We start from the raw sequence: 26988 nt of genomic DNA on the forward strand, positions 1-26988 counted from the left end.
CTGGGTATTATAAATATTACGATTTGAATAGTTGTAATATTATTGATGTAATACTTATACTAAGAATTACGTCTTTACTTTTTTGAATAGCTAACCTCTGCGGAACTATTGGCAGACTAACGTAGATTAAAATGTGTCACATTTATGAATTATAGCAGCACTTCAATACTATAATAAGAGGACACTTTGTTCAAGATATCGTTTTGAAAATACAACTTTAAAATTAACAAGTTCCGGGTAAGTTGCGTAAGATGACGTAGGGCCGTCGGTCTGAGGTAAACAACGGTAGCGCGGAGGCTAGTGACTATCAAGTTAGTTTTCACGGATCTGAAGAAATGGCAAAGAAAGCGAAGGACTCAGTGGATGTGTGGCTGTAACTCCTCCTACACTAATCAGATAGTACGTATCTTTAATCTGAAATAAGGTATGTAGCTGTGTAGCGTTAGCTTGTCGCAATTAATGAGGGCTAGCTAGCTCAGATTCAACTTCCTATTTTTACTTGGCCGTCGAGGGGTCGTACGAGTACTGAAATAGCACTGCCTTCAGCTAAAATAGCAACCCTCTAACAAGTGGACTATCACTGGATAGCTTCAAAGTAAAAAGTATACGATGGAAATTCTAGCTTGTATTGCTTGTCCTCACATAACGTTGATCTGGGCCCGTTAGCACCACTGAGCTGTCAAATGAACGCCGCCAATTCATGACGATAGAACCTAGCTCGCCAAAAATAGAAATTACGAAAAATGTGTAAAGTAAACAGCAGCCTCCCAACTGTCTGTCTAAATGGTTCCAGAGTTAACCCATTTAAATGATGTTGTTAAAAATGAATTGGATCTTTTATGTTGTCAGGGGGAATATCTGTTAAGAAGGTAGGCGACCACTATTTCAGTTTCAGTTTTCAGTTTTATTTGTCATATGCAAGTTAGCACAGGGTCAACATCGCAATGAAATGTATTTGACGAGCCGAAGACAGTCACTCAGCAGAATGGTACAGTAGAAAAAAATAAAATAAAAATAATAACAAATAAATAGAAAAACAGTAAGAGCAAAATATTAATAAGATGTAGTAAAAGAAAAAGAGATTTTCAGTTAACTGACTAAATATATATATGTATATATAAATGTATGTACACACTAGTGATTAAATAAAGAAAATCTTAAATGGGAATGTGAGAGGGGGTGGGGGGCAGATGGGATATTGCACAGGAATGAGCAGCAGTACAAACTAAACAGTACAAAAGTACGCGTACGCCTGCCGTGCGGCGAGTAGGCGGGGTCTGTACTCAGTCGGCCTCGACCAAATTATCGATCTACACACTTCAAGCAACAATGCAATCTTAAACTTATCACTACGCTCGCAGAAAATAGACAAAGGATGATCACGGGTATTTTTTTCCCCATCTGTGGTGTTTTTATCTTGTCAGTGAGTAATGACACACTGACAAGATAAAAACTGTTGATCTGTGACAGTTCAATGCCTTAAAGTGACACCAACTCCCTTTGGTGTTCTGCCTAAAAGTGATTTCCGGTATTTGCCAAAAAATGCCCGTATTTAAACTGCTGTAAATGACATGTTGGCCTATAATCTATGAAACATATGTTATGTATATTTATCTTAATATATATGGGATATATTCTTAACTTTGAGCCACAAACAATATCCCCATCACCAGGTAGAAGCTGCAATCCAATCCGTTTTTGACAAAGTGACTTTTATATATAATTTATCTATCTAGCTAAACACTCTCACTGCCATTAAAAATATCTTTTTAAAGAGTGATCTGGGCCAGAGGGTATCAAAAAGGAACAATATAACATAACATTTAAAAAATATATTTTTTTTTTAGAATGACATTTTGTTAACTTTTGTCTGTTTTTGTTTAATACTTTGTCATCCCCGTGTGAAGCACTTTGTGATCTATCTATCTATCTATCTATCTATATATATATATATATATATACATATATATATATATATATATATATATATATATATATATATATATATATATATATACATATATATATACATATATATATATACATATATATATACATATATATATATACATATATATATATACATATATATACACACATATATATATATATATAGTTGACAAGTTGACACGGGGAAGTGCCAACTTGGTCTAATACAAGGTGCTGGAGATGTAAACAGATACACATATTTGCAGATCTGCTGTGGCTGAAGTGCAACAAAGAAATGTAAGCAGCAGACCAGTTGGCCTTTTTAAGTTGTCTCCAGTTCTTGGGCCAAACTACTTTGTCTTTTCAGCCATTAATATTTATATATGCACTTATATGCACACACATACTTTAAATGCACTTCAACAGTTTTCTGTACACTTTTAAGCATGCAGGTGGAGAGCCCTTAACAAATGTACAAATCTTTGAGCAAAAAAGGGCTGAGATACAGTTACACAATTCTTCACATTCGTAAATAATGCTGTTGCAATAGTAACCTTGTAATGCTCATTGGGACTGCTGAGCATGGTTGAAACAAGATCTATTTGAGTCTCCTGTGTCTCTGAGTAACAGATACAACTGTAGCGGACATAACAGAGGGTACATATTTTTAAAAAAAGGGGGAAGTGAAAATGAGAATAAAGAAGTCGGGGCTTGAAGAAGCTTTAAAGGCAGCAGATTAGAGAAACTAGATTTTGTATAAGTACCATTGTAACTAAGTAACAGTCCCACCACTAATTCAAGATCTTAATGTATTTTAACGTATTTAAATGACTGATTGACAACCAACAGCTTTCAGGGGTGTTGCAGTCTTACTAATAGTGTTGATTTGTTTGGTATTTTAAAGTAATTTGTTAACATTTTTAATGAAAACAGTTTTGTTAAGTTGTACAATTATGTGTTGAATTCTACAGGTCATATCACAAACTTCTGATGGCTTTGGAACTTAATTACTCAGATTATTTCAAACCAAACTAAGCATTTTCTATGTAAATGTATTTTAGACCTGGCAGTGACATCTGGAATTCTCATCAGAATATTAAAGTGTAGGATTCTGATTTGTGGATTGAGTGGTGTAATAACATCGCATGCTGTCCTACAGGTCCATCCCTAGATCCCCCGATCCGTCTCAGCCATGTCGTCACGTGTGTTGCTGCGGCAGCAGCTGATGCGGGAACAAGCCCAGGAGCAGGAGAGACGCGAGGCTCTTGCTCAGCAACAACAGGCATCTGCCTCTCAGCTTCGGGCCACCAACTCAACTCCAGCTATCTCTGTCACTCTGCCACCTAATGCTGCCCGGCCCCCTCCAGCACAGGTGCCCGTGGAGGTGCTGAAAGTAAGAGCGACCTGTTTTGTTTTAAATTTTTAGCACTGTGTGTGTGTCTGTATGTCAGCCCACCAGCCCCTAACAGCTGTTTGAATGATCAGGTGCAGACCCACTTGGAGAACCCCACCAAGTACCACATCCAGCAGGCACAGAGGCAGCAGGTGAAGCAGTACCTCTCCACCACTCTGGGAAACAAGGCGATTCCTCAGACCTTGTCTCTGTCTCCCGCCCCCCAGTCCAGTTCTGCCCCAGAAGTGGCCCCTACTGCCTGCAGCGCCCCTAATAGTCCTATGGCGCTGCTCAACATCGGCTCCAACAAGGAAGAAGTAAGGGGAATTCCAACATTGATACCAGTAGTTAAATTTCCTGTGTGCGAGTTTCATTTGATGATACAGCAGATTACATAACCTGTTCAGTAGTTTCCTTTTTGGAAACTTCCAGCGCATTTTTGTGGGGAAGTTGAATATCTGTTGCTCTCTTCTTGCTCGATTAGCTTGTGTTTGCTCTGTAGCAATGTGCCCGATGGTCCCACTGTGAGGATGCATGCCATTTGTTGTCATACTCTCGTTGGCCTTTCGTCACAATAAGATGTTAAATACTGCACCGGCAGAATAACCGTGCCAGCACGTCTCATGCACGCATCACTGTCTTCCAAATTAGGCCTCTTTAAAGCTCTCACATTGGGCTCAGATGTTTAGTGTTGCCACCTGGATTGTTTTTATACAGTGTAAATGCATATTCATTACTATCACACCATTTACCTTCTGCCACGTTTGTCTCTTTGTCTGTTTTTCTAGATTGACGATGTGATCGATGACATTATTAGCCTTGAATCCAGTTTTAATGACGACATCATTACGTTGATAGACTCAGGTCTTCAGCTGCCTAGCACGGTATGAAGAACTATGCATTTATTGTTCTCTCCTGAACTTCCTTTTTGAAGGTTCCTCTCCAGTTTAGAGCTTCTTCTTTAATAGTGCAGTAACAGAATAACGCAGACAGCTCCAAGTGAGTACGCTCTGTGAATGGGCGGTCTCTTTCATGTGTGGAATTCTGAAAGTTGTAAGAGCAAATATACACTTCTAGCACTCGGTTACCATTCGTCACAGAAGTGTTTTGTGGGCAGGGTAAAGCGATCAGTGGATACAAGACAAAGAGAGTCATAAAAAGTCATAAAAAGTACACGGCCAGGTCAAGAAGTAAACTGCAGGGAAGAAACAGGTTTCCAAAATTTCACCGCTAAGCAAAAAAATGAGGATTATGGTGATGATTTTGGAGGGCAAGAAAAAGAAGCTGACTGAGGTAAAAAGGCTTTTTTGGATTTTTTGAATTGGCACTGGGTAGTCTTCATCTTTGATATGCAATAGAATATAAATGGTGGGGTTTTTCTTTGCTGTCATTATGTAGCAGCCATTTCTTTTTGATAGCATCTGTCTGATCCACAGAAACCTGCTTTGAGTCTATTTTGAACTCACATAACCGATTGCTCTAAATTAAAGCAGCAGCATTTGCTTCAGAGTAGTCAGGTACTATTTAAGACCTATATTGGAACATGTTGTTTGTTGTGCAGCTCCCAGGAAACCTCTTGGATGTGTACCATAGCCCGGGAATGGCAGCGCCTACTCTTACTGTCAGCAACTCCTGCCCTGCTGATCTTCCAAAAATTAAAAGGGAAATTACTGGTATAGTAACTTCCTTTTATAAACACGTGTCTTGTTTCATTTATTTATTAATAAACAGTTTAGCTTTTCGTAACATGAACGCTAACATTTTGTCTGTCAGATGCAGATGCCAAAGCAATAATGAAAGAAAGGCAGAAGAAAGACAATCATAACCTCAGTAAGTCAAACCTTTGTTTGAGGTCATTTTTTTAACTTCTTGTTTCAGTATGATTACAATAAAAATGTAGACCGCAATGCAGATTCAGAATCACAACATCCTATTTACTTATTCGTGCACTTCTGCTTAATACCAGCTGATTGTTAGAGGTAACCTCGTGTGCCTTTGCTTCCTCTCTTTGTTGGTTGCAGTTGAGAGGAGGCGTCGATTCAACATCAATGACCGCATAAAGGAGTTGGGCGCTTTGATACCCAAGTCATCAGACCCGTAAGTGGGATATTCATTTTCCACTGCACACATGAAGTTACACTGTTTGAATTTTAATGCCTTGGGGGCCACACATGCAGCGTATAAATCGTAATCATGTCCTCTGCTTCTGTTGTCTTTCCTGTCTTTACTGACATCGCAACAATGGCAGAGAGATGCGCTGGAATAAAGGTACCATTCTCAAGGCTTCCGTAGACTACATCAGGAAACTGCAGAAGGAGCAGCAGAGAGCCAAGGATGTTGAGATGAGGCAGAAGAAGCTGGAGCAAGCCAACCACTCCTTAATGTTACGCATCCAGGTCAGTGTTCAGTTCAGTTTTATTTATGTAGCGCTGTTTTACAGGAATGGTTATCTCAAAGTGTGTTTTGTTGTAAGATGAAGATGTTAGTGAGAGAATCCTGACAATCGGATGAGGCTGTATGAGAAAGCTCCATTTTAACAGGAAGAGATCTCTAACAAAACCAGACTTGACAATGGGCAGCCGTCTGCCATGACCAGATTGCGGTCATGGCTTTGTTGGGTTGATGTGGTGGGTTTGCAGTGAGGTCATGATATGACTTGATCTTCGAGGGCTTGCTAACTGTGGATTTTACAGCCATTAAAAACAAATATCTACTATGGACATCTCTTGAGTTCCATCTTCTGAAGGCTTTTCAGGGCGCTTTTAGAACAGCCTTATCATAAGTAATAGAATAGTGCATCTTAGAAGCTTATGTATGAACAAGTATTTCAGCATCACTCCGAAAAAGGATGCCTCCGATTTACTCGGCAGAGAAAAGAAGGCTTTCTTAATTTGCTTGTTAAAGAAAACATTCTTGGTCAAAAATAATCGATTCTTCAGAGTGTTACAGGAGGCCAAGGTAGTGCCATCCAGACTAAGAATGCGTCTAAATGGATGTGCCTGGGGAACAATGGTGCATAATTCCTTGAAAGTCAAAGAAAATCAAAAGCCGTTTGTCCACCTTTGCTGTTTAAGTGTAGACAGAAATGTAAGCGGGGCGTGAACTGTTTGTCTTCATAAATGTAGTGACTTCCACGTCCTTGGCTCTGCTCTGTTGTTGTCTTTTCGCTCATATTTTTTCTAAACAAAGAAGGTCTTTGTCTTGCTGAAGAAATGTCTGTGTAACTGTCGTCACTACTGTAATACACACAGTAAGTCTGTGAAGTGTCTGCACTCATCCTGTTGGTTTACTCAGACATAAAGTTTGCACAAAATAGGTGAAATCCACAAAATGTTATGTTTGCTTTATTTAGTTCTCATCTAGTTCTCAACTATTTATTTTTCTTCCTTATTGCAAATTTGGATCAACCAAAAATTCAGACTTGCTTTGTTCCATCTGTGTTTCATCTTATTTAGACAGTTTTTTGGGTGTAAAGTTTAACACGTGGAATGAATTTTTCAATGCAAAAACATAAAAGGAGCTATCCAATATAGGAGTGCAATAGATTATGCAATAATGACATGAGTGATTTCTGGCCATCTGATTAGAAAACATACTGTTCTTGTTTTCAGGAACTGGAAATGCAGGCACGGCTTCACGGCCTCTCAAACTCCAACAGCATCTCTGCTCTGAGCTCCAACCCCTCTCTGCTCCAGCAGCAGTCCACAGTTCCACAGAGCAGCCAGTCTCTGGCTCCCAACACAGGAGGAGCCTCCAACCAGAACCTCCTCGGTCCGGCAGCCATTGGACAACCTTTGCCTGCCTCCTTCCTGTCCCCACCCTCCTCAGACTCTCCCGCCGGACTCACCATAAGTAGTCCGCTGGACCTGGGCAGCCTGAGCTTCGCTGAGCTCGATGACCCCCCGGCCTCCGCCCTTTACTCCGATATGGGTTTGGGAGACATACTTATGGATGACGGGTGCACTCTGTCTCCAGAGAGGATTGGCGAGCCGCTGTTTTCTCCTTTGTCACCGGGTGCCTCTAAAACCAGCAGTCGCAGGAGCAGCCTTGAGATGGACGAGGACTTGTGATGATTTGCGTGTGGTCAGAGACTCCGTAGGGACAAGAATGTCAGGAAGTGCAGTTTATCCTTAAACAACTATAGCCTATTTATACAACTGCACAACTGAACTTTAAAAAGTCAAATTTAACTATAATTATGAACAAAACTAACACCAGAAGACAGCAAATTTTAATTTTTCTTTGTTTGTTTGTTTGTTTTTTGCTACACAAATTCATTATAATTGTTCCTGTTTGGAGCCAGTCAGACATCAGATGATTATGTCTGAGTTTCTGAATGCAATCTTAGTATAAAATGCAATATTGTACAATAGGGGCATGGACCTAGCATTAAGAAATGATACATTCTTAAATAGTTGTTAAGATTTCTTCAGAGATTTTAAGAGGGATATAAGGTTTGCTTGAATTTATTATATGCATATTTGTAGGGAAGAAAGCTGTGAGGTTTCGTTTTCGTGACAGGACATGTTTGGCACAACTAACTTGTCAAGAAATGCCAATATATAGCATATATTTCATGCGTGTGTGTGTTTGTTTTTTGTTTTTCTTCAGACTGACTGGAATCAGGGTTTGTTAAAAGCAGTTGCATACTCATGCGTGTTGGGTTGTATCACCAGCAACTACAGAAGGGATCTCTGTAAAAAAAAAGTGAATTGGCACATTGTGTAGTAGTTACAGCACATTGTAAATAAGAGTCTTTTATTTTGAGCAAGTTCTTTGCACCTTATTTTATGGCAGTCTATGCATTTTAAGAAAGCTCGTGTCTGTTTTTATTACTACTACATACAGCGGACAGCTAAGGCCCAGGTCGCATGTATTTGTAATAAAACCTTAAAGGCGGTGAAAAAAATTCACATGCTGCTGCAGCTAGTTAGCCAAAGCAGGATTTCTTCCAGAGTAGCTACAAATTACAAATCAGCATTTATATATATATATATATATATATAATTTTCTTTAATATATTCACTCAGTCAGTGGGAATGCAGAACAATTTTCTCCTTTTACAAAAGTACTGTAGTTCATTACATTTTTTTTATACCTGATCATTTGATAAGTAGTTTCTGCAGACTAATGCGTATTGTCAGTTTGTCTCCATTAACTTTGGTAATCACTGAGTAATTTTTTTAACCAGTTAGCATGTTCTAATAAATATGTGGGGTGTGTTTTTTTGTTTGTTTGTTTGTTTTTTTTGGATGATGAAAAGTGATATAATCTAATAATGGATTCCTGCTCATTGTAGTCTGAATTCAGCTGGCTCAGACCTCCTTTTTTAAACCAACCACTAGTCTCACGTCTGTTATAACAATGTATGATGTTTTGTTGAATGAAACCTCAATGCAATTATTATTCCATTAAATAGTCACAAATGTTAGAAAGGGTTTTTTTCATCACATGCTTACCGAACCTTGTGTACAGTTAATGAATGTGTGTTTGAGTATTTTTGTTTTTGTTTTTTCTAACACTGATGTAAAGTTTTTAGTTAAAACAGCCAAAAATATATTTAGATCATAGCTTTGAGTGGCATTGATTGGTGGTTACAATAATTATTTAAGCTCTCCACTGATCGTTCAGAGCGTTGGAGGTACCTTTCAGCTTAAAGCAGCTCTACTCCATCACTCAGCGTTGCTCGTCGTGTTCCCGTAAATCACAGAGTAGAACTTCTGTACTTATTCAGCTTTTACTCTTCTCCACAATATTAACCCTGTCTTAACCAGACATATACACAGTGACTCATACTCACACCGACTGTTAACTACAAACGAACATGTCTTGTCCCTGCAATTTGGCTTTGAGATTTTTAACAAATAAATGATTGCCATCAGTTCGTGTGTGGATGTGCTTTATTTTCTGGCAGCGGGCGTCAGTGGTAAAGCATCTGAGAGATTTCCATAGCGAGGTCCAGGCATTCTGTAGCGTGGAGGCACAGGTCGCACAGCGAACAGTCGCTCTGGAAGCAGCGAGAAACACCCAGACACCCGCAGAGGTTGCAGTGGTGCATCACCCCCAGGAGAGGCTCGCAGTCGTAGAAGGACGAGCACAGCCACCAGGCGCACCCGTTAACCCCCCTCAGCGTGGACAGGATGCAGTCCAGGGGGTGGCAGAAGAGACAGGCCATGAGGATTGCAGCACAAAGATCTCGCATAGAAGAGAAGGGTTAGTGAGGAAAGATGCGAGAGAAAACAGATATATGGGAACAATAAGATGAAATAGGATTTCACTAAAGTTTATTGTCCTTACCCTCTGCTCCTGGGTCGGTGTGAGCAGAAGTGGTTTTAAGGCTTTCTTGGCTCTTGCCCTTTGGTTTGGGTGGATGGTTCAATTCATGGACTGTGCTGGCCTCCAGAGAGGACGACAGCAAGGCGCTGCGAGGTTTTGGCTGCTCCTTTTCCACAGATTGTGGACTGCAGACAGATACTGCTCTGGTCACTCCTGACTTTGGTATATTTTGCATGTTGCACTTTTTGGGAGCTTCTGTGTGAAACAGAAGAAAGTCTTGTGAAAACATTTTTCAGAGGAGAAAATTACAAATAAAGAACTCGCAGGTCACCGTACCTACTGTTCTATGGGGGAAGACATTCGCAGAGAGGTCCACTGAAGATAATTCAGTGTCCTCAGTGGAGATCTGCTCTGAAAAACTATTGACTTCAATCAAAGATTCTGGAGGCACAGAAACAAGGAGGAATCAGGTTACTAAGCATGTGTGTTTTCATTATTATCTGTTTCATGTGAGCATACCTGTAAGGTGTGCAGTGGAATCACGTGTAACGGGCAACTTTGAGGTAGCAGGCAGCGGATCGTGGAGCTCTGCTTTGTCAGCATTTCTATCGTACGTTTTTTCAGTCGTATCTGCAGATTTGAGCATGTCATCCATCGTTGCAATCACTTGAATGTGTCTTTGTAAAATATGGAAAACGATGTTTAAATTACATATTTAATTAAAGATTATAGCGGTGATTATTATGTTTAGATCATTTCTCCTCTTAAACTGGAATAGATAACTTTGTAATGCTGTAATGAAAAGCCTGTGCCACTACCAGAGAGCCTGAGTCTCTAGCTGAGGTTTTGTAGCTGTCAGTAATGAGTGGACATCTTGGGAAGTTAATCTATTATTTATCTCCATTTTAGATACATTCATAATGTAGATGAAAGCTAGTACACTCATATCCTGACAGCAATATGAGGAAGTGAGATCTTGAGTTTGCACTCATTAAAAATTAATTTCTTGAAGTAGTGCTTACCTTCTTTGACATTTTTCACACAGAACATTTTATCCACATTTCTGCTTTTTCATGAAATTTATGAGAGAGAGAATCTACAAGGTAAGGTAAGGGCGCGCGAGAATAAGTAAAAAACAATGTGTCAAAAGTAACATTTAGATTGGTATATTTAATACATTTGAAGATTATTAGTCACAAGCCATAAATACTTGAACGCTGTGCTTTGGAAATATGTCAGCATCTACAAAGTGTCCTTATTAGCTTCATAGGAAACAAGGCATACTTACATTTCACAGCATTTTGTAGAGGACAATCCAACACGCAGCCTTAATCACATCTCTCAGTGGTGGAGGTGTAACTGCTGCCATCGTCGTGCACAAGCTCTCTCTGTCTCTCTCTCTCTTTCCCTCTCTGTGAGTGTGTTTGTGTTAGGTGAGTGGGGGAGACACACCGAAAATGTAATATATTTGCTTATGTAAATAACCTTTTACATCCTACCTAATATTAGTGGTACTTTTATACTACTGTAGTGCCTACATTTACTATTAATAAGCAAATCTTAACAAGAAATCGTGAAGCCGTATTATTGTATTAGCCTATCAGTGACTAAATGGTGTGTCAACCAATGACTGAATACATATATATCTCAAAAGAAAGAACAAAAACTCAAAGTTTAACACTTGATAGGAAAAGACAGACTGCTGGGACATGGTATCATTAGCAGGGATTGTGTTAGGGAATGCAAACAAGGAAAAGAAGCTTAAGTATGCCAAGTTAATCAGGTACTGGACTGAAAGTCAGGGGCAAAAGGTTTGATGGAGTGATGACTCCAAATTTAGTCTAAATCATCATCATCATATGCAGAGGAGGTCAGGAGAGCCATCTACAGACGTATGTAAAACAGAGCGGAGGCTCAAACCAGCTGTCAAGCATGCTGGTTTAAAGGTGATGATTTGAGCTTGTTCTGCAGCCACAAGAGATAGTCACCTTGCAGCTGACAAACTCTTCTGTATGCTAATGTTTTCTAGAGTCAAATGTGAGGCCGTTTGTCCGACAGCTAAAGCTTCTCCTAAATTAGGCCATGCACCAGGATAATGACCCCAGGTACAGAAGCAAATGTACAGCATGGAAGCCCAGACCTCAACCTGACTGAAATGCTGTGTATAAAGGAATGCTTGCAATGCTTAAATTGAAGCAGCAGAGTTGCGGCTGCTAACTGCTGGTTCTGTAAACTACTCAAACATAGAATGATGGCGATATTGAACTAAAACAAATGCCTGAATCCTAAATTGTGGATATCCTGTCCTTTATACTGTCACATATACTAAGCCTAATTCCACAATGATTGCCTGAGCCTATTCTTGTTAAATGATGAAAAACTCAAAGGCACGTTTGGGCAGTGGATCTGTGTGAAATCAGCAGCTTGCAAAACTAAATCAAAATGTGTGCTATTGATTCTAAAAATAGAAATCACAATAAAGTTCAACATTTACTAAAACCGCCATTCAGTCATCTGAGAATCTTTACTCATGAAATTATAACGGTTAGATGAATTTATATGCAGTGATTTACTGATCAATGGTAAAAGGGGAGATTTATGCAATAACGAAGACTGTCATGAAAGGTATTTGGCATCTGATGTCCTGTAACCTGCGGAGCTAAGCTGTTTTACCAGCTCTGCTCTCTGATTTTTCTTTTTTCTTTCATGAAAAAACACAAGTTGTCAAAGTCATTTGTTTGCAAATGTATTTCAGAAATATCGACATACTGTTTTTAATCAGCAGAAACTTTATGTCAGTAGTGCAAAAACCTGCACTGATCTGACCTCATTTCTTCCTCATCCTGATTCCTGACCTGGGAAGGGAGAGAAATATTTGTTTTTGTTTGTCTTCTTGTTTTATTTCATTCCTTGTGGGATTTGGATCCAACACGTAAAGTATGCATATTATGCACACACACAAACACACATGCAGCTATTACCCATTTCTTGTATTCTTGAATAAAGACATTGATTTGACACATTTAATTAGCAGCAATTGTTTTTATTGTTCAATTATTAAGAAAAAAGAAAAGGTGGGGGTGGGGGGGATGTAAAGAAGAGCGTAAAGTAAAGGGAGAGAGGAGAGAAAACCCCAACAATCCCCTCTGAGCAAGCACTAGGCGACAGTGGATAGGAAAAACTCCCTTTAAAGGAAGAAACCTATGACAGAACCAGGCTCTAGAGGGGGCAGTCAACTGTCGGGACTGGTTGGGGGGTGACTGTGAAAAGAGGGGAGGGAGATGGGAGAGGTGTTAGTCAAAGGAGCTTGCAAAGAAAAGCGTCTGGACTTCTTTAAGTTACTTGAAGACGTTTCACCTCTCATCCGAGAAGCTTCTTCAGTTCTAAGGTCAAATGGTGGAGAGTCCCAGATTTAAACCTAGTGGGAGTATCCCCCCACAGAGGGACAAAAGGACCCCCTGATGATCCTCTAATCGCCTGAGCCAAGGTGTGAAACTGGGTGTGGCTCCCAATCAGCCAGAGTTTCGGGTGAGTTCATTGTGAAACCTGGCCCCACCTTATCATGCGAATTCCTGAGGTCAGATGGCCCAGGATGTGAGTGGGCGTTAAGGCGTCTGGGAAGGAATCTCAAAACTGGATTATAGATGGCAGAGAGTTGGTGTCGTAAACCACCGCCTCTGTTCAAAGATGGTCGCTCACAGTGGACATAGATGGCTTCTTTCACTCCTCTTTCAAACCATCTGTCATCTCTGTCCAAAATGTGAACATTGGCATCCTTGAAAGAGTGTCCTTTATCCTTAAGATGCAGATGGACAGCTGAGTCTTGTCCTGTCGAGGTGGCTCTTCTGTGTTGTGCCATGCGCTTGTGAAGTGGCTGTTTGGTCTCTCCAATGTAGAGGTCTGTGCATTCCTCGCTGCACTGTACAGCATACACCACATTGTTAAGTCTGTGTTTTGGCGTTTTGTCTTTCGGGTGAACCAGTTTTTGTCTGAGCGTGTTGCTGGGTCTGAAATGTACCGGGATGTCATGCTTGGAGAAAACCCTCCTGAGTTTTTCTGATACACCGGCTACATAGGGGATGACAATGTTGTTGCGTCTGTCCTTCTTATCCTCCCTCGCTGGTGTCTGATCTTCTTTTCTGTGCCTCTTTGCTGACTTTAAGAACGCCCATTTAGGATAGCCGCACGTTTTGAGTGCTTCCTTTACATGTGTGTGTTCCTTCTTTTTTCCTTCAGGCTTAGAGGGAACATGTTCTGCCCGGTGGTGTAGGGTCCTAATTACTCCAAGTTTGTGTTCCAGAGGGTGATGGGAGTCAAACAGGAGGTACTGGTCCGTGTGTGTGGGCTTCTGGTAAACTTCGATGTTGAGGTTGCCATTCTCTTCAATGTGCACAGCGCAGTCCAGGAAGGGCAAACAGTCGTCCTTTGTGTCTTCCCTGGTGAACTTGATGTTTTTTTATCCACAGCGTTAATGTGCACAGTGAAGGATTCCACTTCCTGTGTCTTGATTTTAACCCAGGTGTCGTCTACATATCTGTACCAGTGGCTGGGTACTCTTCCTTTGAAAGAGCCAAGAGCCTTCCTTTCCACTTCCTCCATGTAAAGGTTGGCTACAATAGGTGACACGGGGGAGCCCATGGCACAGCCATGTTTTTGTCTGTAAAAGCCTTTGTTGTATTTGAAATATGTAGTGGTGAGACAGAGGTCTAACATCTCTGTGCTTGTCCTGCTAGACCTTAGTGCAGCATTCGATACTGTTGACCATAATATCCTATTAGAGCGATTAGAACATGCTGTAGGTATTACACGTACTGCACTGCAGTGGTTTGTATCATATCTATCTAATAGACTCCAATTTGTGCATGTAAATGGACACATAACCTCACACACTGAGGTTAATTATGGAGTTCCACAGGGTTCAGTGCTAGGACCAATTCTTTTTACATTATACATGCTTCCCTTAGGCAGCATCATTAGAAGACATAGCATACATTTTCACTGCTATGGAGATGACACCCAGCTCTATCTGTCCATGAAGCCAGATAACACACACCAATTAGTTAAACTGCAGGAATGTCTTAAAGACATAAAGACCTGGGTGGCCGCTAACTTTCTGCTTCTTAATTCAGATAAAACTGAGGTCATTGTACTCGGCGCTGAAAAGCTTAGAAATATGGTATCTAACCAGATTCTTACTCTGGATGGCATTACCTTGGCCTCCAGTAACACTGTGAGGAACCTTGGAGTCATTTTTGACCAGGATATGTCCTTCAACACACATATTAAACAAATATGTAAGACTGCGTTCTTCCATTTGCGCAACATCTCTAAAATTAGAAATATCCTGTCTCAGAGTGACGCTGAAAAACTAGTTCATGCATTTATTACTTCCAGGCTGGACTACTGCAATTCATTATTATCAGGATGTCCAAAAAACTCACTGAAAAGCCTTCAGTTAATCCAAAATGCTGCAGCAAGAGTACTGACAGGGACTAGAAAGAGAGAGCATATTTCTCCTGTTTTGGCTTCCCTTCATTGGCTTCCTGTTAAATCCAGAATTGAATTCAAAATCCTGCTCCTCACATACAAGGTCTTAAATAATCAGGCCCCATCTTATCTTAATGACCTTGTAGTACCATATCACCCTATTAGAGCACTTCGCTCTCGCTCTGCAGGCCTACTTGTTGTTCCTGGAGTATTTAAAAGTAGAATGGGAGGGAGAGCCTTCAGTTTTCAGGCCCCTCTTCTGTGGAACCAGCTTCCAGTTTGGATTCGGGAGACAGAATCCAAACTGGATTTTAAGATTAGGCTTAAAACTTTCCTTTTTGCTAAAGCATATAGTTAGGGCTGGACCAGGTGACCCTGAATCCTCCCTTAGTTATGCTGCAATAGACGTAGGCTGCCGGGGGAATCCCATGATGCATTGAGTGTTTCCTTTCCAGTCACCTTTCTCATTCACTATGTATTAACAGACCTCTCTGTGTTGAATCGTATCTGTTATTAACCTCTGTCTCTCTTCCACAGCATGTCTTTTATCCTGTCTTCCTTCTCTCACCCCAACCGGTCGCAGCAGATGGCCGCCCCTCCCTGAGCCTGGTTCTGCCGGAGGTTTCTTCCTGTTAAAAGGGAGTTTTTCCTTCCCACTGTCGCCAAAGTGCTTGCTCATAGGGGGTCATATGATTGTTGGGTTTTTCTCTGTATCTATGAAGCGCCTTGAGGCGACTTTTGTTGTGATTTGGCGCTATATAAATAAAATTGAATTGAATTGAATTGAATTAACAGTGTGCAAATCTGATCGGGTGTGAAGTTGGTCCTGTCCTCCAAGGAGCTGTCTTCTTGTAGTCGTTTTCTGACAGTCTCCACTGCCTCCGTGGTGGGTATGCAAGTGAAGAGAGAGACTACATCAAAGGACACCATGGTTTCATCTGGATCCAGGGTAAGTTTCTGGACCTTGTCAGTGAAGTTGGTGGAGTTCTTGATGTGGTGTGGGGTGTTCCCCACGAGAGGAGCAAGGATGGTAGCAAGGTGTTTTGCAATGTTATAAGTGGCTGAGTTTATGCTACTGACTATGGGTCTGAGTGGGACAGCTTCCTTGTGGATTTTAGGAAGTCCGTAAATGCAGGGTATGGCATCCCCTGGGTAAAGGCGGTGATATGTAAGGCGGTCAATGATTTTGTCCTTTTCAAGTCTTGAAGGCAAGCTATAACTTTCTTTTTGTAGCTGCTTGTGGGGTCTCGCTTTAAGGCTTCGTAGGTATTGTTGTCACTGAGGAGAGTAGTGATCTTTGTATGGTAATCTGTAGTGTTTAGGACCACGGTGCATCTTCCCTTATCAGCTGGTAAAACAGTGATGTTGTGGTCTTTGCTCAGGGAAGCGACGGCCTTCTTTTCCTGTATTGTGAGGTTGGACGGAGGGACTTTGGCACTGGAGAGGGTGGCTGAGACTTTCATCCTGATTTGCTCTGCTTCTGTCTGTGATAATTTATTCATCCGTATGGCAGATTCTGTGGCTGTGATGAGGTCCACTATGGGCAACTGTTGTGGAGAAATGGCAAAATTGAGTCCTTTGGCCAATACTCTCTTTTCAGGTTCAGTGAGATTCCTGTCTGAAAAGTTCTTAACCCATTTCTCCTGACTGTCTTCAGGTGTGTTTTCTTCTCTGGGTTGTGTAGGTTCAGAATGAGGAGTGTGTGTTTTTGAAAGCAAGGTGTGAAATTTCCTGCTTTGTCTTTCTTTTCGAGTGTTGAGCCCGCTGAGCCTTGTCCACAAACTTGTAAACCTCTTCTAAGATTGGAGAGGGTAGAAAGAGGTGTTGAGAGGTGTTAGTAGGTAAAGGGAGGGGGGATTAAGCTGGAACAGAGGTGGGGGAAGACGAGGTGACATTGGAAGTAGTGAAAGAAGGAGTGTTCTTCCTCCAGAAGAAGCAGAAGCGTTTTTTCTTTTTCTCCAGCTGCTTTTCCACGAGCACCTTTTTCTCAAGGATGAGGATTTTCAGCTCCTCGATTGTTTCTGTGTTTTGCTTCTGCAGCTTGTTGCATTTTTTCTCCACTTCTTCTATTTCGGCTTCTTTTTCTTCCAACCTTTCTTTCAGCACTTTAGATGTTGCCTCCTGTTTTTGCAGTTTTTCATTTTCTCCTTCCAGCTCAGATGCTTTGAACTTCATTTTGTTGTAAAGTTCTTGCAGATTTTGGTTTTTCTTCTCAAACTCCTGGAGAAGAAGTTTTTCTCCTCTCTGCTTAATGACCAGCTGTTCTCTCTCTTGAAGCAGGTCTTGATATTCGTGCAGTGTCTCATCGAACTTTACCTGCAGCATCCTGTCGTTTCCCTCCAGGAGCGGGAGTTGGCACTCCATGTCTCCCTGCTTTCTGTCCAGCTGCTCTTTCTCTTGAAGGATTTCTTTATTTTGTCGCAGAGCTTCATCAAGCTTTCCTTGCAAGCTTTCATTTTGTTGCTTGATGCTCTGAAGCTTGGAATCCACTTCTTTTTGTTTGATCTCTTGTTCCCTTTTCTCTTGGAGAAGCTTCTCATTTGCTTGCAGTGTGCGATCAAGCCTTTTTTTGTCTACACTGTACATCAGCTCCATGTCTCGGAGATTGCTGTGCAGCCCTCTCTTCTTCATGCCGTCTTGTTTCTTCTCTTGGACGAGTTTTTTATTTTGTTGCAGAGCTTGATCAAGCTTTCCTTGGAGCTCCTGGTTCTTTTTGTCCATGTCACGGAGATCCTGTTGTTTCTCCTCAATAATAGCTTCCTTTTCTTGAAGCTGGTATGACAACTTTTTTAGTTCAGCGCTCTTTCGCTCATTTTCCTCCATCAAGAACTTAATCTTCTCTGTGTTTGTGAGCGCTTCATCCTCCATTTCTTCCAAACGCTTTTCCTCTAGTTCTACTTGGTCACACCAAGGAAGAGAGGAAAGGGAAGAGTCTAGTGGCTCATCCCAGGGAAGAGCGTAGGGGTCAACTTCTTGTCCCTTTGGATTTGTTTGAGACATGTTGGGTCTGGATACAGTTACAATTGCAAAGGATCCAAATATTTCAAAAGGCTTTTCTGGCGAACAGTTCAATGCTGCGAACATCAATGCTGCGAGAAACGGACTAAAAGTCGTTGCTCTTCACCCCTATTTATGGGTTTTAAGGATCAAAGGATCAAAGGATCAGAATGGTGGTAAGATTCTACATGTGTGTGACGTCATGATTCTGTAAGGCAATGAGGTTGTCACATGATATTTTTGGAGGAGGGCATTTTTCAACTTGGACAAATTATCAATAAAGTTTCAATCTCTGTTATTTTCCCCAAAAAACGTGTTGTCGTAATAATGTTTTCTACTATAATTGGTGCCAACAGATGGCGGCAGTTTAAAGTGTGGTTTTACTCTGCCCAGGCTGTTACCATAGAAGAAGAATGTAGACCAATAGTACTTTAACGATGTCCGCTGATCGTTTCCGTGTAAATCTTAGCATTGCTTTAGCCGTCAAGCTAAAGGTTTAGCTTCATACTGCCATATTTTCAGAGTAACAAAATATTTAAACGGTCTCACATCATGGTGAGTATTTGAAAAAATGTTTATTTAATGTGAAGCCTGTGATGTGGAAAGGTTAGCAAGCGTAATTTTGCCTATTGTGTTATACACGGGTGCTTACATCCGAGTAGTGTTGATCTTTTCTAAGGTCCATGGGTTTATCCAACGAGCAGCTAAGTCACCATTATATCTGTAATTTTGTGTGCAACGTCTTAATGCTAAAAAAATCCCAAATCAAAGCAACGAAGCAAAGACTAAACAAAAAAACCCCACAATGCATTTTTAAGCTCTCTCTGCGTTCACTGTCTCTGCAAGTGTCAAACTTCCTCGCTTTAGCTGATGCTAACCAACATTAGCGCTTACAGTTCGTATATAAACACAACTGTCAGCCCTTCACTTTTGGTGCCGACAACATTTTGAGCATTTTCTACAGTTTGTGAAATGATCGTCATTGGCATTACATGCCAGTAGTGTTCGCTAATTGACTTTACCGGGGATTATATTTTTTATAACGTTACTGCGTGGAAGTGATCATAGTGTATGCTTATGAACGTGAGTGGTAGGTGTTATTAGTGCGACTTTACCCTTAATTAGTTTTCCCACCAGAAGTAGAGTTGTATATGCGACGCGATTGCTAGAGCAGTCCCAAACAATCGATCGCGTTTATTAACAGACCAATTCTCTCCAAACTTTTAGGGTAAGCTAGAATAGAGATATGGTTGCAATAATACGAACAAGAGCGCAACAGCATATTGATAATGGCGAGAACTTTCATTTTTACATTGTGTTAGTGCACCCATCGCTCCGCGTCCTGACCCGCATCCTTAACGCTACATTGATGTCGAGAGTCTCTGACACAGCTGTGCTCTGCAGCACAGACACCCTGCTTTTCTGTGATTCGGCCAGACTGGTGTTGAACTCCTCCAAAGACATGTTCGGGGTTAGGTTAGTTGGCTGTTGGTGTGAGTGGTTGTCTGAGTCTCTCTAATAACCCCCCAACAGCCTGGCGACCTGTCCAGGGTGTACTTTTGCCCTATGACAGCTGGAATACAACCTGAATAAAATAAGTAGGAGAAAATGAATGATGTTTATGAACTGTAGTTAATGTAGTCAGACAATAAGTTACCGAGCAACAGGCCACAAGTCTTGGTGCAGAATCATACTAAGATTTAAAAAATAAAATGTTGGCACTGGTGTTTGAAACAGTATACTGTCAGTAAGACTGGAGCAACTGCACACAACTGGAAACTAATAACTAGAGTAGTTAAGTAACATTTTGTTACTGCATCCATTCAGCCAGGTATAATTAGCATGTCTACATATACGTCATTTCTAATGTGGTCCTATGTGGTATGTTGTAGGACAGTGAAGTGTCTGACACTGACCATGTACCAGTGCCTGACAACACTGGTATGGAGGGGGAGAACGCACCTCTTTACTGTATTTGTCGGAAACCAGACATCAACTGCTTCATGATGTAAGTATATATCAGTTTTATATTTGCAGTACGTGCAGTAGGGGTGGGCGCTAGCTTCAGCAATGTTATCAGAAATTTTTTTTTAAAATGAAGATCTATTTCGAGAAAACTACCAATAATGATATATCCACAGATATAGAAAACAATACTGTAACATTTTATTGATGCTTGCAGTTTGGAGGCAGCAGTATTTGCAAGTGTAACTAAATTCCAGGCATTTTCCATCCTTCTTTTCCTATCAGCTTTTTTCTAATTGTCAGTGTGAACCAAGGTGTCAGCAGCAGCATTATAGTGCAAAAGTAGTGACCCAGCATAGATCAAATGTAAGCACAAAAGTAGCCAAGGTAGTGTTTTTCCTGGAAATTTTAAGTGAAAGGATAAAGTAACTGCTTACCACTTTAGTTTAACAATGATTAATGAAATGTAACCGTGTAACTCATCACCTACACCATCCTCCCTATTCTGGGATTTTAAAGAGTACTTGGGTTGTTTAATATTTCCTCTAACTAACAGGGTTGCCAACTCGCAGCAAAAAACATAGGGACAAACTTATGACAAACAAACCAAACAAACTTTGGTTGTTCCCCCGTGGAGAAATTCCTCTCTGCATTTAACACATTCACTCAGTGAAGCAATGGGGTGCTATTGAGCAGTGTGTAGGGACGGTACCATAGCCGTTTAGGGGAATTGAACCCCTGACCTTCGGATCACAGGGCCAACACTTTACCTACTAAGCTATCCTTGTCCCAAAGACCCATGTTTCCGCCCGGTTACGGACCGGGGACCTTTCGCCTGTGAGGTGAACGTGACAACCACTACACTACGGAAACCCTGAAGTGATGTCAGGGCTGGGATGTTTGCAGCAGTTTGCAACAGAAAAGCCGATCAGCCTATCATTGATCAGTTTTATGATTTCAAGTAACAACAGGAGAGGGAAGGGGAGAGAAGAAGAGGCGGTCGCTCCATATATCGGTTGTGAAGCTTAGCGTGGGAATTCTTTACAAACTTACACACTTGCTTTACTTCTCTGGGATAACTTTCTCGAAGATGAAATGCCGCTTTGGAAGCACATAGCGGCTCCAAATGCTCAACCAGACCACCGACAGGTCTCACACACCACAGCCGCTCTATCACATGATGCATACTCCTCCGACGTGCTAAGGTCAAGAGCTGGGTCACGCCATGTCGCAAGTTTTGTTAGATGCTTTTGTGATATTTAATGGATCGGGTTACATTTTTTATTTCTCTCCGATATCCAATCCAATAATTTAGGTCAGTATCGGACCGATACGTAATATCGGATCGATTTTTACCCAGATGCTTAAAGCCCTTCTTTTCCCTCATGTAACACCAACGGTAATTTCCAACCACTGTTTCCTGTTCCCGACAGACGGTATAAAACTAGTGAGTGTGCGAGTGAGGCCTGGGGGAGTCATTTCTTTACATCTGGGCCACGCACCACCAGCTGCTAGTATCTCCTCCTCCATAGCCTTGTTGTACGTGATGTGGGTTCTTTTCGCTCTTATGCGGTGAAAACATGTTTGTTGTTTCCACTTTTATTGGAAAAAGTGTTCTTATGTTTTTTTGTGTGTGTGTTGCTATCTTGAACATTGTCTTTTTAGATCTAAATTTGTCTTGGTCTCATACATGATATGACATTTTTATGTCACCTCAAAATTTATACCCGTATTGTCATGTTTAATATGGCACAGAAGTATTTCATACATTAAATGCTTGTTCATTAAATGCATTTGTTTCTCGGCGACAGTGGCTGTGACAACTGTAATGAGTGGTTCCATGGCCACTGCATTAACATCACTGAGAAAATGGCGAAGGCAATCCAGGAATGGTACTGCATGAGATGCAGAGGTGATGATAAAAATTATTTTTTTTTGCTTTAAAAAAAAAAAAATTCACTCTGGTTCTTTATTTGCCTGGAAATTAACAAGATTCCTCTTCCTTGTATTTGTGATCACCAGAAGAAAACCCCTTGTTGGAAGTAAAATACAGATCAAAGAAAAATCGTGACAAGGAACCCGACTCTGACAGAGGTGAAAGACAGTACAGCACTCCAAGTACTCCAGACTATAGAAGTGAAAGGCGGCGTGGATCCAAAGTAAGTTGTATTATTGTGGTCATTATAAGCAGAGATGGATTCGCTACATGCATGGCTGGGGTTGGCTGATCTTCCTCATAGTCTTATGGAGTGATATGTAATTTAGTAAAGTCTGTACATTTTTTGCTTTGAATTTCATTGTTTGTTTTCCAGGATGTCCTGGCTCTTATTGCCTCTTGTTAATTTCCCCCAGGTAAAGCGTTCAGTGAGGATGTGCGGGGAATGTGAGCCTTGCAGGAGGACTGAAGACTGTGCTCAGTGTGATTTCTGCAAGGACATGAAGAAGTTTGGAGGCCCCAACAAAATCAGACAGAAGTGCAGGTTCAGGCAATGTGAAGTGCGAGCCAGGGTAAGTCCCTTTAGCTCCATAATGTGTTAACAGTGCCTCATATAGTGTAATAGTATAGTAATTACACATTAACGTGCAAGGGACATCAAAAGTAGAGTGTAAATCAAAAGGTTGTTTTTTTTTTGTTTGTTTGTCTAAATTCCTATAAATCTTGTGTTCAGAAAATGCTGCGTGTGAAGGATGAGGAATTCTCTCTGAGAGAAAGGAGGGACAATTCCCACCACAGACGGAGGCGGTACTCTGAGGACTACGACAGCGAGGCAGAACTCTACCAGCAGTACAAGACGGCAGGACTGGACGACAGCATGGTAGGAGAACGATTCACATTACGCTGTTGCATATTCAATTCAGTTCAACTCCATTGTATTTATATAGTGCCAAATTACAACAATAGTTGCCTGAAGGCACTTCATACTGTAAGGTAAATATTAAAGAGAAAACTCCAACAGTTAGATAGCCCCATATGAGCGAGCACTTGGCAACAGTGGGAAGGAAGAACTCATTTTTACATGCACTCACTCAATCACTCCTCTTATGCAGGCGTGGGCCAGTGAGGACGAAGACGAGGTGCCCTTCAGTCCTGTCATGCGTAAGAAAGCTATAAAGGTGAAGCATGTCAAGAGACGAGAAAAGAAGTTTGAGAAGAAAGTAAGGCTGGTTTTCTCATAGAAAATGTTGATATTTTAAGAGCTGCCGCGTATTAAAATGGTAACATCTGTTTTTGGAAAAAAAAACATTCAGAAGGAGTCACGTCGCCACAAGCAGAAGCAGAAGCACAAAGACCGAAGCAGGCACAGTGAGAGGGGGGATTTGCGAGATAGCGGAGGTCAGCGTCAGTGCCTGGGACCGAACTGTGTGGAGGGAGCAAGACCCAACTCCAAATACTGCTCTGAGGACTGCGGCATGAAGTTGGCCGCCAAGTAAGACTTTCTTTTTGCTTTTGTTGTTTTCTCTCAACTTACTGGAAAGCGTTTGGAATTTTCTTTGACATTTTTACTTCACTTTTTTTAAAGTTGTAAAATCTTTGTTCTTGTCAGCCGGATCTATGAGATCCTCCCTCAGCGCATCCAGCAGTGGCAGCAGAGCCCCTGCATTGCCGAGGAACACGGTAAGAAGCAGCTGGAGCGGATACGCCGGGACCAGCAGAACGCCCGGCTCCGCCTCACCGAGATGGAGCGACGCTTCCACGAACTGGAAGGCATCATCGCCAAAGCGAAGCAGCAGGCGGTTCAGCAGGACGAGGAGGTGAGCGCACGTCTCAGGCATTGATTGTTAATTTGAAACTGGAGATGAAGAACAGGGAACACCTAGATTTGGTTTGGTTCCTGTTTGCAGGTAAATGAAGGCGACAGCGAGGACACAGATCTGCAGATCTTCTGCGTGTCTTGCAGTCACCCGATCAATCCAAAAGTGGCACTCAGACATATGGAGAGATGCTATGCAAAGGTGATCATTTCTTTCATTTCTCTTGATACTGCTGCAAGCTCATTCTTTTCCTAAACACTTATTTTTCTGATTATTTAACAGTATGAGAGCCAGACCTCCTTCGGGTCAATGTACCCTACAAGGATAGAAGGGTTAGTGAAGTTCATTGCTGCCTTTAAGTTTTTTGAATGTTTCTGTAGTTGGATGATTTACTAAGATGATGTTTTTCTTGCAGTGCAACCAGGCTCTTCTGTGACGTGTACAATCCACAAAGCAAGACATATTGCAAGAGGCTTCAGGTTTTGTGTCCAGAGCATTCCAGAGATCCAAAGGTCAGAAAAACAGCTTTCTTGGTGTAAAAGCAAAGAAGTGGCAGCGGGAAGCCGCTAAGCATAAAGTGCAGTCAATGTGGAGACTTTAATCTGTCTTTCTTTTGATCGGTCCACAGGTGCCTGTGGATGAGGTGTGTGGGTGCCCTCTAGTGAAGAATGTGTTTGAGCCGACAGGAGAATATTGCAGAGTCTCCAAAAGAAAGTGCAACAAACATTACAACTGGGAAAAGCTCAGGAGAGCCGAGGTGGACTTGGAGCGTGTCAGGGTGGTGAGTTCAACTTCACGATTGATGCGGTAGTTAGGAAAGCTTGCACAGTTCAAACAAAGTCGAAGAAAGTGATGTGTCAGATCAGGTGAGATGTTGGGCAGCTTTCTGGGGAATGCAGGTAATGGACCCAAAACAGTCTGGTTACAGCAGATTTGTATCGGCTGAGTAGTAGAAATGGGTGGGGGTGGGGGGGTCGCCTTTACATTCACCTGTGCAAATTAAAGGAGTTAAAGTAGGCAGAGCAGTAAAAAGTGGAAGATCCACAGCTCAATCCCGGAATGAGACGGAAATCTCTTTGTGACTTTGTCATTTTAAATAACTAACACTGGCTCTTCCACACTGGTCTGTTTCTTTTCCTTGCCCCCACACAGTGGTACAAGCTGGACGAGCTCTTTGAACAGGAACGTAATGTCAGGACTGCTATGACCAACAGAGCTGGTCTCCTCGCTCTGATGTTGCACCAAACTATTCAGCACGACCCGTTGACGACCGATCTCCGTAGCAACAAGGATAGGTAGTCAGCTCTGCTACTGTTGGATCTGTGGATCGCTGTACGTTTGGGATGCACCGATTGTGAAATTTATGACATCTTGTTTTTTTTTTTACATTTGATTCCATAATGTGTTTCAGGGAAACAAAGAAATCTTCACGATTTCTATTTCTTTAAATTTTAAACAGAAACATCATCCACCGCAATCAGTAAATGTGTCATTTGCCAGGCAGAACAGCTGGAATTAACATGTTGGTGCACCCATACTTTGCATAACATGTGTTTTGAGAAATAATGGGTATAAACATTAACAACCAATTTTATGGAGGCTGATTTTCTAACTAGATAATTATTTTAAAAATGTGTGTATGATAATATATATTTTCCTGATAGTAGTAGATGAAGTACTGCTGATTGAAAACTGCTCTTTTTTTCTTTTCTTTTTATGTTTACCCTGAATAAACACCTGAAACCTGTTGTGTATGAGGTGTGTGTGTAAGAGTGTTACTTGTTCCTTCATTTCCATACTTTATGAATGTGACTATCAAGGTTTATAAGAATGATATAATTATATTAATGTAGCTTCACTGAGAATGTTTATGTAGTGTGAAGTAACACATACATACATAAATAAATGGATATAATGAGAGGAAAATAAAAGCTGCAGAAAGACTGCATTGGGAACTGAAACTCAGGGTACTGCAATGCAGATTGTGTCCTTTAAGAAGAGTACTCACACACTAATGACTCACCTCAGTTTTTTACGTGTGCCAACTTTTTCACACTGGACAAAAACAAGCACCATTTTTGTAATTGTACACATTTTATGTTTTTTACTATTTTTTGTGATTGTGTGTATAGCACAATTCCTTTTACAAAGTTTTTGCATTTAGGTTTTCCTTCTGAAATCCTACTTCAGGCCAGAAGATGTTGAAATCCAATCCAACTTTATTTATAGAGCACTTTAAAAAATACATGATTGACCAAAGAACAATGATAAAAGTTAAAAATGAATAAAACAGACAATAAAATATCCCATAAATAAAGTTAAGGATAGAAAGAAATACAATATTATCATACAATAATTTCCTAATGATTTTTAAGATGTGCTCTTGTAAATTCCCTGAAAACACCGAGATTATGTAGTGCCTCAAAAAGACGTCACAATCTAATCTAATATTTAATATTTTAATGGTTTTTAAAATCTGATTTCAGATCGGTCTCTAACGCAGCACTGTTAAAGGGATAAGACGATGGCTACGAAGATGACACTTTCGGGACGAGAGGCTTCCCTCCCTTCGGTCTTTTGTTCAGTTCTCTATTTAATCCCGCCCCCTCCCACCACCCCGCCCGTCCGCGCTTGAACAAGTCGTTGAACTAAGGTACAGTTTAATAACGGTGAACAAATGTTAAAAAGTGGTAGGTACTATTACAGCATGATGCAGTCTACAGCAGAGCTAGCTTAAACTGCTCTGCGGTGATTTGGCACTGATATGGGGTACATTTTACTCTTAGGTGCTACAAATTGAATTAAAAAAAATGAAACCAGTGTTTCTTAAATACGAAGGTATTTTTAGGAACATTTTTTTTAAGTTGTATATAAAAAAGCAAATATAAGCATAAAAACTATGTTCACTTAGGAGAAGACGGGGCGGTGCCAGTTAGTTGCTTTTGACTTGCTGTTGGCAGTGAACCCATACACCTGAAAATAACGATGTACTCATTAGCGCGTTTTGTCCCGCACCTTATTTATACACACACACACACACACAAAGGGAGACACCACAGAACACCTTCACCGCATCCAACGAACAGTTCCGTGCTACCCTCCACAGGCTAGGGGGAGTTGCATCTTGAGTGTTCCGACGTCTTTGGTTGTGTCCAATGCCACCGTTTCCGTAGTGCTAGGTGCAGGGT

At 41.2% G+C, this 26988-nt stretch overlaps 4 protein-coding genes across 6 annotated transcripts; 2 read left to right on the plus strand and 2 right to left on the minus strand.

Moving 5' to 3' along the window:
* The first annotated feature begins 102 nt into the window (after window positions 1-102).
* On the plus strand, window positions 103-8089 carry tfe3b (transcription factor binding to IGHM enhancer 3b). 3 transcript variants are annotated; one of them, XM_085159391.1, is made up of 9 exons: window positions 103-399; window positions 3101-3322; window positions 3415-3639; window positions 4111-4206; window positions 4884-4995; window positions 5096-5152; window positions 5344-5419; window positions 5571-5718; window positions 6934-8089. In XM_085159391.1, the coding sequence occupies exons 1-9, from the start codon at window positions 364-366 to the stop codon at window positions 7390-7392; spliced, it is 1431 nt and encodes a 476-aa protein (XP_085015517.1). In that variant the 5' UTR covers window positions 103-363; the 3' UTR covers window positions 7393-8089. The 3 variants fall into 3 exon arrangements, with proteins under 3 accessions (XP_085015517.1, XP_085015519.1, XP_085015518.1); XM_085159393.1 differs by having other exon boundaries at window positions 105-424; window positions 3089-3322; XM_085159392.1 differs by having other exon boundaries at window positions 114-399; window positions 3089-3322.
* Window positions 8090-8513: 424 nt separating this feature from the next.
* On the minus strand, window positions 8514-11893 carry LOC146519067 (uncharacterized). The gene is made up of 5 exons (XM_085159395.1): window positions 10118-11893; window positions 9935-10039; window positions 9841-9850; window positions 9620-9783; window positions 8514-9517 (listed from the first exon to the last, which is right to left on the minus strand). Exons 1-5 carry the CDS (start codon window positions 10251-10253, stop codon window positions 9243-9245), a joined length of 690 nt encoding a protein of 229 aa, XP_085015521.1. The 5' UTR covers window positions 10254-11893; the 3' UTR covers window positions 8514-9242.
* A 2876-nt stretch (window positions 11894-14769) lies between these two features.
* Window positions 14770-18245, minus strand: LOC146519068 (uncharacterized). Its single transcript, XM_085159394.1, has one exon. The coding sequence runs from the start codon at window positions 18167-18169 to the stop codon at window positions 16943-16945; it is 1227 nt and encodes a 408-aa protein (XP_085015520.1). The 5' UTR covers window positions 18170-18245; the 3' UTR covers window positions 14770-16942.
* A 267-nt stretch (window positions 18246-18512) lies between these two features.
* cxxc1b (CXXC finger protein 1b) lies at window positions 18513-25712 on the plus strand. The gene is made up of 14 exons (XM_085159385.1): window positions 18513-18637; window positions 19975-20090; window positions 21859-21959; window positions 22070-22206; window positions 22400-22555; window positions 22717-22863; window positions 23096-23203; window positions 23297-23475; window positions 23593-23800; window positions 23891-24001; window positions 24083-24132; window positions 24216-24312; window positions 24429-24581; window positions 24953-25712. The coding sequence occupies exons 1-14, from the start codon at window positions 18635-18637 to the stop codon at window positions 25097-25099; spliced, it is 1713 nt and encodes a 570-aa protein (XP_085015511.1). The 5' UTR covers window positions 18513-18634; the 3' UTR covers window positions 25100-25712.
* Window positions 25713-26988: the final 1276 nt, after the last annotated feature.

This window comes from Neolamprologus multifasciatus, chromosome 5 (assembly GCF_963576455.1).
Source record: "Neolamprologus multifasciatus chromosome 5, fNeoMul1.2, whole genome shotgun sequence".
Lineage (NCBI taxonomy): Eukaryota > Metazoa > Chordata > Actinopteri > Cichliformes > Cichlidae > Neolamprologus > Neolamprologus multifasciatus.

What these genes read in the sequence shown, in the direction of transcription:
- LOC146519067 (XM_085159395.1), bottom strand. Translation starts at nt 10,253, where the DNA reads ATGGATGACATGCTCAAATCTGCAGATACGACTGAAAAAACGTACGAT. An exon ending in TTCCACTGCACACCTTACAG is followed by an intron (nt 10,040 to 10,117) that starts GTATGCTCACAT and finishes CTGTGCCTCCAG; the next exon opens with AATCTTTGATTGAAGTCAAT. An exon ending in CACCGACCCAGGAGCAGAGG is followed by an intron (nt 9,518 to 9,619) that starts GTAAGGACAATA and finishes CTTCTATGCGAG; the next exon opens with ATCTTTGTGCTGCAATCCTC.
- LOC146519068 (XM_085159394.1), bottom strand. Translation starts at nt 18,169, where the DNA reads ATGTTCGCAGCATTGAACTGTTCGCCAGAAAAGCCTTTTGAAATATTT.
- cxxc1b (XM_085159385.1), top strand. An exon ending in AAAAGAAGTTTGAGAAGAAA is followed by an intron (nt 23,204 to 23,296) that starts GTAAGGCTGGTT and finishes AAAAACATTCAG; the next exon opens with AAGGAGTCACGTCGCCACAA. An exon ending in AGCATTCCAGAGATCCAAAG is followed by an intron (nt 24,313 to 24,428) that starts GTCAGAAAAACA and finishes ATCGGTCCACAG; the next exon opens with GTGCCTGTGGATGAGGTGTG.
- tfe3b (XM_085159391.1), top strand. Translation starts at nt 364, where the DNA reads ATGTGTGGCTGTAACTCCTCCTACACTAATCAGATA. An exon ending in TGCCCGTGGAGGTGCTGAAA is followed by an intron (nt 3,323 to 3,414) that starts GTAAGAGCGACC and finishes TTGAATGATCAG; the next exon opens with GTGCAGACCCACTTGGAGAA. An exon ending in CCTTAATGTTACGCATCCAG is followed by an intron (nt 5,719 to 6,933) that starts GTCAGTGTTCAG and finishes TCTTGTTTTCAG; the next exon opens with GAACTGGAAATGCAGGCACG.